This window comes from Ranitomeya variabilis, chromosome 6 (assembly GCF_051348905.1).
Source record: "Ranitomeya variabilis isolate aRanVar5 chromosome 6, aRanVar5.hap1, whole genome shotgun sequence".
NCBI classification, from domain to species: Eukaryota; Metazoa; Chordata; class Amphibia; order Anura; family Dendrobatidae; genus Ranitomeya; species Ranitomeya variabilis.
Window position 1 is genome coordinate 561138894 of NC_135237.1, and position 17644 is coordinate 561156537.

The window sequence follows — 17644 nt, forward strand, 5'->3', positions numbered from 1 at the left end:
GATACAGTAATGGGTGCAGCGGTTACTTCTGTAACCAATAGTCTCATGCCTAGGCAAGATTTTTTTTGGGGGGAAGGATTAGGGGCAAAAATATTTATTTGTATTTTAAAGGGGGTGGTCCTAAATTAGCAAGTTATGTAAGTGATCTTCTGGGGTCCGAGGCTCCCCCATAACACCGGAGCACTGGTGCTCCTATAGACCAACACAGCACTTAACTCGCCAAGTTGGGACAACCCCTTTAACGATTCCTTAAGGCATTTCTATAGCAGATGAACATGAAGATCTTAGATGTTTCGAAAAAATGGGTTTTCTACCCCCAAAACGTGTGATCCCAAATGTGGGTACAAGGTGCCAGTCCAAACTGGGCATTGCATATAAATAAAGGACGGCAAGGTGGACTGTCATCGGGACCCGACCTACGTGTTTGGAGGTCAAAAAAGTTGTAAAAAAAAATGTAAAAAAAAAAAATCTGAGTCTCTCCATATATATATATGTATGTAACCCTCCAGGAGACGAGTCATATTGCTAGGAAATGGGTCCGTCCCGTAACGCTTCCTTGCAGTGCGACACTTATATGTTTACGGGTTCGGTTGGACTTACTTATTCAGCAGGATAAATACGTTTGGGTACAATATTTGTTTTTCTTAATTTTTTTTTTTTTTTTTTTTTTAAATTTATGTATGAAAAAATATTATCTGAGAATAAAAAGAACAAATACAAAATATCTTCTCACAAAAAAAAAACGATAAGTCCTGATAGAAAATACGAGCGGGGTATCTCACGACCTATAAAAATGTCTCAATATATGCAATGTATAAGGAAAGTATCTTAACAAAAAAAAAAAAATTCAATTGTCCGTGAATACAAAAATTGTTCTAAGTCTTTTTTTTTTTTTCATAGAAATAAAAAAAAAAAAAAGAAAAAAAAAATGAGTCTACAATTCTTCCTCAACTTTCAAGATCATACCGGAGTATGCTTCCACTCCCGATGGACCTCCTGACTCGCCGCTGGCTCCTCGGGGGTTGGGCCGAGCAGGAGGAGCTTGCTTACGTTCCTGTACGAAATGAACTGTCTCCCTGTGTAAATGGTTACCGTCCACCATTTTTTCCAAGGTCCGGTTTAAAAGCTCCACATTGTCGGCCAAGCGTCGGCTCTGCTCTACCAGGTTCTCCAGGATGAGGTTCTGTTGGACCATGAGGGACGTCTGTTGCTGGTACCAAGACGTTAGAAGCGTGTTCTGTTGTATCTGACTTTCCATCAGTTGTTTTTCAAAGTCGGAGATTTCGTGATTCCTCCGCGGGTGGTGAGGGGCGCCTGCGGAAAGTCTCCTGGTGTAGGTCGATTTCATCCGGTTCTGAGGGGAAGATGGAGGAGACGGAGAAGACGCAGAGGTCTGAATGATCACCGGATGATCAGACATATCGGGCTCGTGAATAGCCATTTCTATTGTTTTTAGAGGTACCCATGTACAACCAGGGCCATTTTCCTCTTCATCTGTGGGAATTAAAAATATAAAATAAAATTACTAACTTAAAAAAAAAATAAATAAAAATGCACAAAACCCCCCCCACCCCCCAAAAGTTGGGTCCAAAAATAAGACCAACGCAAAATCACTATCCAAAAGTAATTAAATTACAAATTGTTTTATGGAACCCAACTATTACACCTCCCAACCCACAATATTAATAAAATAGAGCTACAAGTCGGCCATACAACAAAAAAAAGAAGCTCAAAAACCACTCAAAAGGTCTAACGCTTTGCCACCATCTGGAAGTCCAAGAGCTTTGGTTGCTCCAGACGTTTTTACCTGACTGAAGCTCCAGAGCTATATGTGGGGCGTCAAGTTCCACATCGATTTCGTCGTGGTCGTCATCGTCGTCGTCGATTCCGTATCCGGGATAAACGTCACTATTTGTATCGTTATGGAGGGTGGAAGGGCTACAGTTCCTGGTCATACCACCTGAAGACACCACTGACCGTTTAATGATGGCCAGTTTCTCCTTAGTCCGTCTTTTCATGTCATCCCACCGCCTCCTCAAGTCTCTCGTGGTTCTCGGAGATCGGGCCACGGCGTTGATTTTCTTGGCGATTTCTAACCAGATCCTTTCCCGGGCTGGCTGGCTCAGGTTCACCCTTTCGCTTCCGTAGAGTTTCGAGTGATTTTTGGTTACTTCGGCTACCAAAATTTCAAGTTCGAGTGGAGAAAATTTCTCCTTCCTCTTCCGGGGTGCGCAGGCCATTCTAAAGTTGCGCCTCTTATAAAAAAAATAATAATAAAAAAAAACGAAACAAGAAGGGCTGTTTGAGAACTTCATTCCAAAAAAAAGTATCACCAAAAAAAAAAAAAGAACAAACAAAACTTTCAAAACTTTCAGCATTCTTTTTAAAAAGTTTACCACAAAGGCAAAACTTTTTGAAAGTTAAGGTTTATTATGAAACCTAGCAGAGCAAGAATTCCCTTAGTCTGGCATCCACAGCAAAAAGCTGACGACGGACCGTCAGATCATTTCAAATATTTGGCTATAAGAACAAGGGGTCATATCTAGGGAAAAAGATTGGCCCTATCCATGTCCACCACCCAACGGATCAAATTCTTACTAGTCTGTCGCCACCGTTCCGCAAACCGGTTTCATGGTGACGGCAAACTTTTCGATGCCAGATTAGTGGAATATTTCTGAAGACTTGTAAGCCATGCTTAGCACTCAAAAATATCTGCCCATCCCCCGTTTTTTTTTAAAATCAAAGTATAAAAACAACAAAAAACAACCGTTCCCTACAGACTATCACTGAATCATCTTAAGAGTTTCCTTACTTTATGGAGTGACCCGTAAAAAAAAAAAAAAATTAAACAAAATACTCACCATCCTAAGGGCCGAGATATTGTCTACTCTATTTTACAGGCGGCTAATAACCGTTTACGACGTCTTTTTATTGGACGAACTTATGTGTTTTATAATCAGATTTAGCCACAAAAATGATGAAGGAAGGCTGCACTGCGGCACTAAAATCCATCACGGTCGGAGCAATTAAAAGGCATTAAGGAGGCTGTTAATTTCTAGGAATATCTGGCATCTCCAGCTACATTATTTAGTGAGCACTTAATAATGCCTTAAGATATGATATTGGAAGGACCGAGCTTACGATGTGCAAATCCGAGGAGGCGTCCGCCAGGCCAAACGTCAAGATCAACTCTACTCAATGTAAATTATTATTAGATCGTGCAATCAATCGTCTGATAAATCAGAGGCCGTGACATCTCCACTCATCTAGACAATTCTACTGATAAACATTGACTTCATTCTCACCAGTAGTCTTGGCCCAACTGGGTCAATGGGCATCGCAAGTGCAAGAGAATAGCAGCTGGAGGGGGTTCTGAAACTATGAATCTATGACAGATCAGAAAAAAGACCTTATTTAAAAGTACTTATAGTTTGGTAACTTTTCACAACAAGTTGTAGTGTGTGTACACAATCATGTTCCAACTGCACTTTTGCCCATCGCAGGCTCTATCTCTAATCAGTTGTCTCTGAGCTAGTGAGTAGATACTATTTGCTATGTTGCCTCCCATATACAGCGCACAGACATGAGGGATTCCAGTCGTTACATAGCACATAGTCAATAGCAACAGCAGCATGGAGGACATTATCGGCAGCACTGAGCAGTGTAGATGTGAATCCAGCACTGAGCAGCGTAGATGTGAACCCAGAACTGAGCAGTCTAGATGTGAATCCAGCACTGAGAGGTGTAGATTTGAATCCAGCACTGAGCAGTGTAGATGTGACTCTAGCACTGAGCAGTGTAGATGTGAACCCAGCAGAGCGGTGCAGATGTGAATCCAGCACTGAGCAGTGTAGATGTGAATCCAGAACTGAGCATTGTAAATGTGAATCCAGAACTAAGCAGTGTAAATGTGAATCCAGCACTGAACAGCGTACATGTGAATCCAGCACTGAGCAGTGTAGATGTGAACCCAGAACTGAGCAGTGTAGATGTGAATCCAGCACTGAGAGGTGTAGATTTGAATCCAGCACTGAGCCGTGCAGATGTGAATCCAGCACTGAGCAGTTTAGATGTGAATCCAGCACTGAGCAGTGTAGATGTGAATCCAGAACTGAGCAGTGTAAATGTGAATCCAGAACTAAGCAGTGTAAATGTGAATCCAGCACTGAACAGTGTAGATGTGAATCCAGCACTGAGCAGTGTAGATGTGAACCCAGAAATGAGCAGTGTAGATGTGAATCCAGCACTGAGCCGTATAGATGTGAATCCAGCACTATGGTGATACTAATGTACTAGAAAGCAGCAGCTTTGTCTTTTAGTGTATATGTCCCTCTCTCTATAAAGCTCAGTAACCACCACCATTTCTCCTGCACAGCAGAGCGCTTGGCTCCAGATGGTTGCAACACAGTTTCATCTTTAAGAGTGACAGTGCTGCAGAACTACTTGTTCACGGTTTCCATTTAGCACAACGTAAGAATATAGGGCAGATGTTGCCGATTACAGAGTGAATAGGTTTTTGAAGACGACACTTTAATTGTCTGGCTTCTTCTCTTTACTTTTCCATAAGTATGACAGGCGTGAGATTTACACACGGAGAGGAGGAGGAGTAAAAGTTAGAAAAACTAACATTTAACTCCTCTCAATTGGAAAAACAAGCACATCCCCTAGAAAGGATCCGTCTCAGGTTTTCAGGATTCTATCATAATGTAAGTAACAAGATGAGTGCCACAACTAAACGGGGATAAAAGGGGCGATCCATCCCAGAATATTCCTGGGTGATAGGATTAATGTATCCGGTCACTTTTGGGGACTTTTTTGTTTTTGTTTAATGCATGCATTTCGCACCGTTTTTACATTGCTGGCTGCAGAATGAGTGTAGGAAAATCCATCAGTGAGCTCTTTCCGATCTAATTTCAGCAGCTTTCTTACCACTTCACATCTTCAATTTGATGTTGTCAGAAATCAGCTAAAGGAAAAAATAAAGACGGAATCACAAGTTCCACATTAGTAGGAGCTCACTGATGGATCCTCATGTAACTCATTCTGCAGCCAGTAATGGGCAGGAAACAGTCTGGAAAAGCCAAACTGTGACTTTTTTTTTTTTTTTAAAGAAATGTAGCTGGCATCACTCCTACTAACTTGTTACAGCCATGTTTAATAAAATAGTATCTGGACACAAACCTAAAGTAAAACTGAGCTGATCCTGCTCAAACTTTCTGAGCCATAATGAGCCGACTGAAGGGGCCTGAATCTAATCAACCCCAAATGGGCTGCGGAAAGGAACCTGGAGGCGTATGGAAACCATAAGGGGAATCATCGGAGGTTACCCCGGTCAGCCACGGAGGTCCGGTTCACTCACTCCATCTTGTATATTAAGAGAAGTAAATGATAAAGCAGCATCTGGTAACACTAGTTCCCCTCAGAGCAGAAATCAAAATTCTCCTCTAAGTACTGAGAGGACCCGACTGCTTTAACAGACCCTCAGCGGAGCTCTGATACCCCTCTTGGATCACAAAAATAAAAAAATGATATCAAACTGATGGCATCCGACTCAAGAGATTTTCTATCATGATAAACAGGTTAGCGTGCAGACACTGAACCTGAAGGGTTGCTGAAAGATGTGAGCTACGAACAGAAAAAAAAAGTATATATATCTGAATTGTGAATGTAGCAACAAAAACGATAAAAAGAAATATGAATCTCCATGTTCTGTTACCCAACTGGACATAAATATATATATTGATACATTGTATCACCCTTTAAAAACAAAACAAATAAACAAAACGTCACGCCGATGCCCCGAGGACCCGACGGAGCAGCGCAGGTTCCCAGAATCGCTGAATATGGAAATATCAGGAGCGTAATATATTTTTAGATAAAGTAAACTAAAGTGACAAGGACTTCAAACAGGCGACCTTTCCAGGAGCAGATGGTGGCGTCTCCCGAGGAGAGCGCATGTATAATTCACAGAGTGAAGGCTCCAGGTAGGCGCTTTCATCTCCGCTGCTCGGCCACTTAACACCGACATATGATAATTGCGGGGAGGGGGACGAGGCTTCTTTCTTCTTCGTTTGTTAATGAATTTTAATTACTTTATATTGAGCCGATCTGATTGTTTCACCAGCGCCCGGAACATCTGCAGCCGCTTATTAAATATCACAGTTATGTGCTGGAAAAGGGGTCCTGGGTCCGCGATAAAGCCACACACCCTCTACTAGGACTTAGAGGGGCCAGATTTTGCTCTTCTTTTTCTGTTGCCCCCAAATATTCAGGTTTATTTTTTAGTTTTCCAATGCACCATATGGTTCTGGAGAGAAGGACCTTCTTATTTACAGTCATGAAGGAGGCGGGGCTCATAGGATCCTCAGGGGCGGGTCTTTAGATTCTCTGTAAGCCACACCCCTGGTTAAAAACCATAAAAAAATAGTAATAAACAAAAAGGCTCATTTCTCTGGAACTCTATGGCAGATTTATAGAAAAAAAACCTCAGGAGAACAGTGGGAATAAGAGCAAACATTGCCCACTTCTGAGCAGGTGACAGAGTCTCCCAATTAATGTTGGTAAACCAAGAGTCCGGTCCCAACACGAACCCCCCAAAAATGGTGTAACCTGATAACAAGCTTTGAAACTGCAGCAAATAAATAAAAAAAGCCAAGGTGACAGACGGGCCGAGGGCTGCGCCTCCTCTGTATGTCAGGCACAGAAGTTTACACAAACTTTATCTAAACTTTACTCAACCTAATCAGAAAGTTCTACAGACGGAAACATAACCGCATTGTGGAGTGTAACGTATAAAATATAAAAAGGAACATTTTATCCTGGTAGAAAAAAAGAAAAAAATTCCCACCTGTTTCCAACAAAATAAAATCTCTCATCTTCTAACAAACCAAGTCTTGTGTTCAGAATGGAAAGTGCGGCCTAAGAAATGTGAGCCGGGCCGCAGCCACGGAGCAGAGGACGACCGCGGGCTCCGAAATCCAGGGGAACATTGTCTTTACTGTCCAATGTTGTTCCTCCTGGATCAACATACCATGGAGGATGATGGGTGACAAGTGATGGAGAATTCCTCTAAGCCACCAGGGAGGAGGAGTAGGAGGAGGAGGAAGAGCAAGAGGAAGAAAAAGAGGAGGAGGAAGAAGAAGAGGAAGAAGAAGAGGAAGAAGAAGAGGAAGAAGAAGAGGAAGAAAAAGAGGAAGAAAAAGAGGAAGAAGAGGAAGAGGAGAAAGAGGAAGAAGAGGAAGATGAGGAAGAAAATGAGGAAGAGGAAGAAGAAGAGGAAGAAGAAGAGGAAGAAGAAGAGGAAGAAGAAGAGGAAGAAGAGGAAGAGGAAGAAGAGGAGGAAGAAGAGGAGGAAGAAGAGGAAGAAGAGGAAGAAGAAGAGGAAGAAGAAGAGGAAGAAGAAGAGGAAGAAGAAGAGGAAGAAGAGGAAGAAGAAGAGGAAGAAGAAGAGGAAGAAGAAGAGGAAGAAGAAGAGGAAGAAGAAGAAGAAGAAGAAGAAGAAGAAGAGGAAGAAGAAGAAGAGGAGGAAGAAGAAGAGGTGGAAGAAGAAGAAGAGGAGGAAGAAGAAGAAGAGGAAGAAGAAGAGGAAGAAGGGGAAGAGGAGGAAGATGAAAAAGAAGAGGAAGAGGAGGAAGAATAAGAGGAAGAGAGGAAGGAGGAGGAAGAGGAAGGATGAAAAGAAGGAAGGAGGAAGAGAAGGATGAAGAAGAGGAGCTCCACAGCAACTCACATGGGGAAGAGACGCGGGAGAGGCAACAGGCGGCACATAGCAAGTGCCAGAGTACAGCATCTGCTACACATCACTGACCCTCTGTATACTGCTCTCATTACACAGTACAGCACCTCCTACACCTCACTGACCCTCTGTATACTGCTCTCCCCTATAATACAGCACCTCCTACACCATCACTGACCATCAGTATACTGCTCTCCCCCATAGTACAGCACCTCCTACACCTCACTGACCCTCTATAATGCTCTCCTCCATAGTACAGCCCCATCTACACCATCACTGACCCTCTGTATACTGCTCTCATTACACAGTACAGCACCTCCTACACCATCACTGACCCTCTGTATACTGCTATCCCTCCATTTTACAGCACCTTCTACACCATCACTGACCCTCTGTATACAGCTCTCCCTCCATAGTACAGCACCTTCTACACCATCACTGACCCTCTGTATACTGCTCTCCCCCATAGTACAGCACCTCCTACACCATCACTGACCCTCTGTATACTGCTCTCCCCCATAGTACAGCACCTCCTACACCATCACTGACCCTCTGTATACTGCTCTCCCCCATAGTACAGCATCTTCTACACCATCACTGACCCTCTGTATACCGCTCTCCCTCCATAGTACAGCACCTTCTACACCATCACTGACCCTCTGTATACAGCTCTCCCTCCATAGTACAGCACCTTCTACACCATCACTGACCCTCTGTATACCGCTCTCCCTCCATAGTACAGCACCTTCTACACCATCACTGACCCTCTGTATACTGCTCTCCCCCATAGTACAGCACCTCCTACACCATCACTGACCCTCTGTATACAGCTCTCCCTCCATAGTACAGCACCTCCTACACCATCACTGACCCTCTGTATACCGCTCTCCCTCCATAGTACAGCACCTTCTACACCATCACTGACCCTCTGTATACTGCTCTCCCCCATAGTACAGCACCTCCTACACCATCACTGACCCTCTGTATACAGTTCTCCCCCATAGTACAGCACCTCCTACACCATCACTGACCCTCTGTATACTGCGCTCCCTCCATAGTACAGCACCTCCTACACCATCACTGACCCTCTGTATACAGCTCTCCTCCATAGTACAGCACCTTCTACACCATCACTGACCCTCTGTATACAGTTCTCCCCCATAGTACAGCACCTCCTACACCATCACTGACCCTCTGTATACCGCGCTCCCTCCATAGTACAGCACCTCCTACACCATCACTGACCCTCTGTATACAGCTCTCCCCCATAGTACAGCATCTTCTACACCATCACTGACCCTCTGTATACAGCTCTCCCTCCATAGTACAGCACCTTCTACACCATCACTGACCCTCTGTATACCGCTCTCCCTCCATAGTACAGCACCTCCTACACCATCACTGACCCTCTGTATACAGCTCTCCCTCCATAGTACAGCACCTCCTACACCTCACTGACCCTCTGTATACTGCTCTCCCCCATAGTACAGCACCTCCTACACCATCACTGACCCTCTGTATACCGCGCTCCCCCCATAGTACAGCACCTCCTACACCATCACTGACCCTCTGTATACCGCTCTCCCTCCATTTTACAGCACCTTCTACACCATCACTGACCCTCTGTATACCGCGCTCCCCCCATAGTACAGCACCTCCTACACCTCACTGACCCTCTGTATACCGCGCTCCCCCCATAGTACAGCACCTCCTACACCATCACTGACCCTCTGTATACTGCTCTCCCCCATAGTACAGCACCTCCTACACCATCACTGACCCTCTGTATACAGCTCTCCCCCATAGTACAGCACCTCCTACACCATCACTGACCCTCTGTATACTGCTCTCCCTCCATAGTACAGAACCTCCTACACCATCACTGACCCTCTGTATACAGCTCTCCCTCCATAGTACAGCACCTTCTACACCATCACTGACCCTCTGTATACAGCTCTCCCTCCATAGTACAGCACCTTCTACACCATCACTGACCCTCTGTATACAGCTGTCCCCATAGTACAGCACCTTCTACACCATCACTGACCCTCTGTATACAGCTCTCCCTCCATAGTACAGCACCTTCTACACCATCACTGACCCTCTGTATACAGCTCTCCCCCATAGTACAGCATCTTCTACACCATCACTGACCCTCTGTATACAGCTCTCCCTCCATAGTACAGCACCTTCTACACCATCACTGACCCTCTGTATACAGCTCTCCCTCCATAGTACAGCACCTTCTACACCATCACTGACCCTCTGTATACAGCTCTCCCTCCATAGTACAGCACCTTCTACACCATCACTGACCCTCTGTATACCGCTCTTCGTTTTGTTATTAATGCAGCTACAGAAAAAACTTGTAGATGAAAAAGTAAGTGCCCCCTGTATATTTGGCCACATCTGTCGTTCTGCACCGACGCCGGGTTATCGATTGGTCGTTCTGCACTGACGCCGGGTTATCGACTGGTCGCTCTGCACTGACGCCGGGTTATCGATTGGTCGTTCTGCACTGATCCCGGGTTATCGATTGGTCGCTCTGCACTGACGCCGGGTTATCGATTGGTCGTTCTGCACTGACGCCGGGTTATCGATTGGTCGCTCTGCACTGACGCCGGGTTATCGATTGGTCGTTCTGCACCGACGCCGGGTTATCGATTGGTCGCTCGGCACTGACACCGGGGTTATCGATTGGTCGCTCGGCACTGACACCGGGTTATTGATTGGTCGCTCGGCACTGACGCCGGGTTATCGATCGGTCGCGCTGCACTGACGCCGGGTTATCGATTGGTCGCTCTGCACTGACCCCGTTGTTATCGATTGGTCGCTCTGCACTGACGCCGGGTTATCGATTGGTCGCTCTGCACTGACGCCGGGTTATCGATTGGTCGCTCTGCACAGACGCCGGGTTATCGATTGGTCGCTGTGCACTGATCCCGGGTTATCGATTGGTCGCTCTGCACTGACGCCGGGTTATCGACTGGTCGCTCTGCACTGACGCCGGGTTATCGATTGGTCGCTGTGCACTGATCCCGGGTTATCGATTGGTCGCTCTGCAATGATCCCGGGTTATCGACTGGTCGCTCTGCACTGACGCCGGGTTATCGATTGGTCGCTGTGCACTGATCCCGGGTTATCGATTGGTCGCTCTGCACTGATGCCGGGTTATCGATTGGTCGCTCTGCACTGACGCCGGGTTATCGATTGGTCGCTGTGCACTGATCCCGGGATATCGATTGGTCGCTCTGCACTGATGCCGGGTTATCGATTGGTCGCTCTGCACTGATCCCGGGATATCGATTGGTCGCTCTGCACTGATGCCGGGTTATCGATTGGTCGCTCTGCACTGATCCCGGGATATCGATTGGTCGCTCTGCACTGATGCCGGGTTATCGATTGGTCGCTGTGCACTGATCCCGGGTTATTGATTGGTCGCTCTGCACTGACGCCAGGTTATTGATTGGTCGCTCTGCACTGACGCTGGGTTATCGAACTGTCACTGGATATAGAGACATTTATGACAATATGGAGTGACGGCGATTAGCGGCCGGTCTACAAGCACCATGTCTAATATTACTGAACTAACACCCCTATATAGCCATAATGCAGCCCCCTAATAACATTTTGGACAGCCGGGTTCATCCCTTGGCTCTCGTGGTCCCCAATCAGCGGCTAACGAGCTATGGACCCCCGATCCCACCCGTTCCTAGACCTGTAATCATGGACACGAGATGCTCTGCAGCTGTATAGAGGGGACAATTTCACATATTTCATGTCACAATGAGGATTTTTTTGGCAGTTATTAGCAGCGAGGAAGGACTAAGCAGCTTGTGTGGTGCGTTGTGCCTGCGCGGCACTGATACCGCGGCTCTAATCTTACTTACTTGGTGCTGACTTGCTTTGGCCAAGTGGCGATTGGCAGATTCTACATGAGATGACGCCGTCTCAATATTGGCTTCAATGCTATCTGTAAATCCAGGACAGAGCGTTAGACGTGAGCGTATCTGCGGCACGATAGGACAGTGACGAGAGACGCCGGCCGCCGCTAATGCCATTAATGTGGAGCGCGGATTCTCGCCCCTCAATCTATCGCCACCATATCAATTAGCGTGAAGGAGACGGAGCGACGTCCAACCCAGCGCCTTCCCAGCGGGCTCCGACCTGCGAGGGGGATGTCCTGAGCGACACTTGTGACCAGCATGTCACAGGTTAAAGCAGCGTCAGCCCTGGCAAATATTTTGCTTTTATTATCTTGATCCGACCTGGAGTAATACTGTTTATACTCTAGTCACATCCAAAGCTGCAAAAAAATGCTGCCTGTCTATTGTAATTTGTGGGAAGTCTGCACAATAGGCTGAGGCTCCATCACCTGTGCGAAATCATCTAATGGTGTAATCACAAGAAAAAGGCTGTCACAGCAACAGCACTCTCCGAAACCATCACCGAGCATGCCCACAAGTATGTCATAATGTGGTAGAGCATGCCCACCAGCACTCTACGAAACCATCACCGAGCATGTCCACAAGTGTCCTATAATGTGGTAGAGCATGCCCACCCGCACTCTCCGAAACCATCACCGAGCATGCTCACAAGTGTCCCATAATGTGGTAGAGCATGCCCACCAGCACTCTCCAAACCACCACCGAGCATGCCCACAAGTGTCCCATGTGGCAGAGCATGATCGCCAGCACGCTCCGAAACCATCAGCGAGCATGCCCACAAGTGTCCCGTAATGTGGTAGAGCATGCCCACCAGCACTCTCCAAACCATCACCGAGCATGCCCACAAGTGTCCCATAATGTGGCAGAGTATGATCACCAGCACTCTCCAAACCATCACCGAGCATGTCCACAAGTGTCCCATAATGTGGCAGAGCATGATCGCCAGCACTCTCCGAAATCATCACCGAGCATGCCCACAAGTGTCCCATAATGTGGTAGAGCATGCCCACCCGCACTCTCCGAACCATCACCGAGCATGCCCACAAGTGTCCTATAATGTGGCAGAGCATGCCCACCCGCACTCTCCGAACCATCACCGAGCATGCCCACAAGTGTCCCATAATGTGGCAGAGCATGCCCACCCGCACTCTCCAAACCATCACCGAGCATGCCCACAAGTGTCCCATAATGTGGTAGAGCATGCCCACCCGCACTCTCCGAACCATCACCGAGCATGCCCACAAGTGTCCTATAATGTGGCAGAGCATGATTGCCAGCACTCTCCAAACCATCACCGAGCATGCCCACAAGTGTCCCATAATGTGGTAGAGCATGCCCACCAGCACTCTCCAAACCATCACCGAGCATGCCCACGAGTGTCCCATAATGTGGTAGAGCATGCCCACCAGCACTCTCCAAACCATCACCGAGCATGCCCACGAGTGTCCCATAATGTGGTAGAGCATGCCCACCAGCACTCTCCAAACCATCACCGAGCATGCCCACAAGTGTCCCGTAATGTGGTAGAGCATGCCCACCCGCACTCTCCGAACCATCACCGAGCATGCCCACAAGTGTCCCATAATGTGGTAGAGCATGCCCACCCGCACTCTCCGAACCATCACCGAGCATGCCCACAAGTGTCCTATAATGTGGCAGAGCATGATCGCCAGCACTCTCCAAACCATCACCGAGCATGCCCACAAGTGTCCCATAATGTGGTAGAGCATGCCCACCCGCACTCTCCGAACCATCACCGAGCATGCCCACAAGTGTCCCATAATGTGACAGAGCATGATCGCCAGCACTCTCCAAACCATCACCGAGCATGCCCACAAGTGTCCCATAATGTGGCAGAGCATGATCGCCAGCACTCTCCGAAATCATCACCGAGCATGCCCACAAGTGTCCCATAATGTGACAGAGCATGATCGCCAGCACTCTCCAAACCATCACCGAGCATGCCCACAAGTGTCCCAAAATGTGGTAGAGCATGCCCACCCGCACTCTCCGAACCATCACCGAGCATGCCCACAAGTGTCCTATAATGTGGCAGAGCATGATTGCCAGCACTCTCCAAACCATCACCGAGCATGCCCAGAAGTGTCCCGTAATGTGGTAGAGCATGCCCACCAGCACTCTCCAAACCATCACCGAGCATGCCCACAAGTGTCCCATAATGTGGTAGAGCATGCCCACCAGCACTCTCCAAACCATCACCGAGCATGCCCACAAGTGTCCCATAATGTGGTAGAGCATGCCCACCCGCACTCTCCGAACCATCACCGAGCATGCCCACAAGTGTCCTATAATGTGGCAGAGCATGCCCACCCGCACTCTCCGAACCATCACCGAGCATGCCCACAAGTGTCCCATAATGTGGTAGAGCATGCCCACCCGCACTCTCCGAACCATCACCGAGCATGCCCACAAGTGTCCCATAATGTGGCAGAGCATGCCCACCCGCACTCTCCAAACCATCACCGAGCATGCCCACAAGTGTCCCATAATGTGGTAGAGCATGCCCACCCGCACTCTCCGAACCATCACCGAGCATGCCCACAAGTGTCCTATAATGTGGCAGAGCATGATTGCCAGCACTCTCCAAACCATCACCGAGCATGCCCACAAGTGTCCCATAATGTGGTAGAGCATGCCCACCAGCACTCTCCAAACCATCACCGAGCATGCCCACGAGTGTCCCATAATGTGGTAGAGCATGCCCACCAGCACTCTCCAAACCATCACCGAGCATGCCCACGAGTGTCCCATAATGTGGTAGAGCATGCCCACCAGCACTCTCCAAACCATCACCGAGCATGCCCACAAGTGTCCCGTAATGTGGTAGAGCATGCCCACCCGCACTCTCCGAACCATCACCGAGCATGCCCACAAGTGTCCCATAATGTGGTAGAGCATGCCCACCCGCACTCTCCGAACCATCACCGAGCATGCCCACAAGTGTCCTATAATGTGGCAGAGCATGATCGCCAGCACTCTCCAAACCATCACCGAGCATGCCCACAAGTGTCCCATAATGTGGTAGAGCATGCCCACCCGCACTCTCCGAACCATCACCGAGCATGCCCACAAGTGTCCCATAATGTGACAGAGCATGCCCACCCGCACTCTCCGAACCATCACCGAGCATGCCCACAAGTGTCCCATAATGTGACAGAGCATGATCGCCAGCACTCTCCAAACCATCACCGAGCATGCCCACAAGTGTCCCATAATGTGGCAGAGCATGATCGCCAGCACTCTCCGAAATCATCACCGAGCATGCCCACAAGTGTCCCATAATGTGACAGAGCATGATCGCCAGCACTCTCCAAACCATCACCGAGCATGCCCACAAGTGTCCCAAAATGTGGTAGAGCATGCCCACCCGCACTCTCCGAACCATCACCGAGCATGCCCACAAGTGTCCTATAATGTGGCAGAGCATGATTGCCAGCACTCTCCAAACCATCACCGAGCATGCCCAGAAGTGTCCCGTAATGTGGTAGAGCATGCCCACCAGCACTCTCCAAACCATCACCGAGCATGCCCACAAGTGTCCCATAATGTGGTAGAGCATGCCCACCAGCACTCTCCAAACCATCACCGAGCATGCCCACGAGTGTCCCATAATGTGGCAGAGCATGATCGCCAGCACGCTCCGAAACCATCAGCGAGCATGCCCACAAGTGTCCCATAAAGTGGCAGAGCATGAGCGCCAGCACTCTCCAAACCATCACTAAGCATGACTACAACTGTCCCATAATGTGGCAGAGTATGCCCACCAGCACTCTTCCATCCAGAGTCAGAGCATGCCTGCCAGCACTCTCCAGTTAAGGGCAATCTCCCACACAAGGGCAGAGGATGCTCACCAACACACTCCTGAAAAGCATGCCCATCAAAAACTCTCCTGTCCAGGAGCAGAGCATACCATCCAGCCCTCTCCCATCCAATGGCAGAGGATGCCCACAACACACTCCAGTATAGTGGCAGAGCATACCCACAAACAAGGCACTCCCACATATTCAGAGCATGCCCAGAATAGTTATCCCAGTGTCAAAGAGCATGTGAACAACTGCTCCCGCAGTCACAGAGCATGCCCACATCTGCCTGCAGTCACAGAGCATGCCCACATCATCTTACTGCAGTCACATAGCATGCCCACAACATCTTCCTGCACAGCAGCGGAGCATGCCCACATGTTCCTGCAGTCACAGAGCATTCCAACATCTTCCTGCACAGTCAGAGCATGCCAAGAACTTCTTCCTGCACTCACAGAGCATGCCCACATCTTCCTGCACAGCCACAGAGCATGCCCACATCTTCCTGCACAGCCACAGAGCATGCCCACACCACTCTGCCATCCAACTGACGTTTCTCACATCCAGATGTCATTCCCAGAGCAGAGCAGTTCAGCTAAGATTTCAGCTTCCACAATCAAGTAAAAATTAGAATAAAAAAAAAAATACAGAATTAGTAAAAAAAAAAATATATACCGGTATATTATTTACAAAAAAAAGAAGGCTTTACATTCCAAACATTTCAATGCAGCTCTGGATGTGATTGGATTAAAATCCTTATTGTAAAGTAAAATATCTGCAACGTTTCTCAGCCGCACACAGACGGCAACGTGGACTAGAAGAAATGTGTATTTATCTCAGAAAATATCGGCCACTAAAGCAGGTGAATAATAAAACACATAATAAACCCGTAATAAACAGATTGTATACATACCTATATCCTGACCTTGATCATACACTATAGATGCCAAATCTTTCATTATCTGATTGACATCCAACATATCACTCTGCAAAAAAGAAAAGAAAAAAATAACCAACGGGATGATAAGAGGCGATTAGTGACGGGGTCTGAATGCAGCTCTACATGTAATGGAACCAACAGGATCGCTTCCCTCTTTGATACAAAGTTTCAGAAGTTGTTACTTTTTTGGCAGCGCAGAGTCCGGTACCGGGCACGTCCTGCGATGTGATGGGGCGATGTACCCGGAGTGACTACGGAGCTGGAGACCGCACACTGAGAAACCAGTAAGGGGTCTAATGTACGGTGATGTGGGGGTGAGGCCCGGCATCGACCATCATGGGCACACAGCTCTATAGGCCACCATTACTAGCACGACCAAACTATAAATGAGGGGCAGCACCGGCACTCAGAAAACCCAAACATAAACGTCCTGCAAAGCATCAACGTCAGAGACCACGAAAGCAGAAAAGGTGAGGGGGAGCAATGGCCAAATCTCATCTATTAACCCCCCACCCACTTACTAATGTTCTGACGGGATATGAATCTCACATTTAAAGGGAATGTGCGGTAAGAAAATAACCTATTTACATCAGGTTTTAGTGTTTCTTGTATTTTTATAAAAATATAATTTGGACATGTTTTATTTTTCATGTGACAAGCTTTATTAAAAATACAATTAGTAATCTTGCAACGTTCACACTGGCCACAGGGATTATTCTAGACTCATACTTCTTGCACTATCAGGAAGCATTATCAGCATGCTCATTATCAGCAGAGGCAGGGTAACAATGACTGATATCAGCAGGGTACAGAGGTGTTAAATAACAGAACCCTCCATTCACAAGAGGTGATGTCACAGCTCACCTCCTCCTCCTGTACAATGACTGATAACACCTCTATGTACAGTAGATAACACAGGATCCACCATTCACAATAGGTGATATCACAGCTCACCTCCCCCTCCTCCTGTACAATGACTGATAATACCTCTATATACAGTAGATAACACAGGATCCACCATTCACAATAGGTGATGTCACAGCTCACCTCCTCCTCCTGTACAATGACTGATAACACCTCTATATACAGTAGATAACACAGGATCCACCATTCACAATAGGTGGTGTCACAGCTCACCTCCTCCTCCTGTACAATGACTGATAACACCTCTATATACAGTAGATAACACAGGATCCACCAT

At 47.5% G+C, this 17644-nt stretch overlaps 1 protein-coding gene across 7 annotated transcripts in view; it reads right to left on the bottom strand.

Annotated features, from left to right (window-relative positions):
• The window catches only part of TSNARE1 (t-SNARE domain containing 1), a 248681-nt gene that overhangs the window by 89005 nt on the left and 142032 nt on the right, over positions 1–17644 (bottom strand). For 5 of the 7 annotated variants that reach the window (XM_077271326.1, XM_077271327.1, XM_077271323.1 and 2 more), the window contains 4 exons: positions 16417–16489; positions 11626–11708; positions 1808–2255; positions 670–1494 (listed from right to left, as the gene is read on the bottom strand). In XM_077271326.1, the coding sequence (XP_077127441.1) occupies positions 935–1494; positions 1808–2255; positions 11626–11708; positions 16417–16483 (1158 nt within the window). In that variant the 5' untranslated portion in view covers positions 16484–16489 and the 3' untranslated portion in view covers positions 670–934. Of the gene's footprint in view, positions 1–669; positions 1495–1807; positions 2256–11625; positions 11709–16416; positions 16490–17644 lie in introns of those variants that run through there. The other 2 variants (XM_077271329.1, XM_077271328.1) reach the window with 1 other exon arrangement.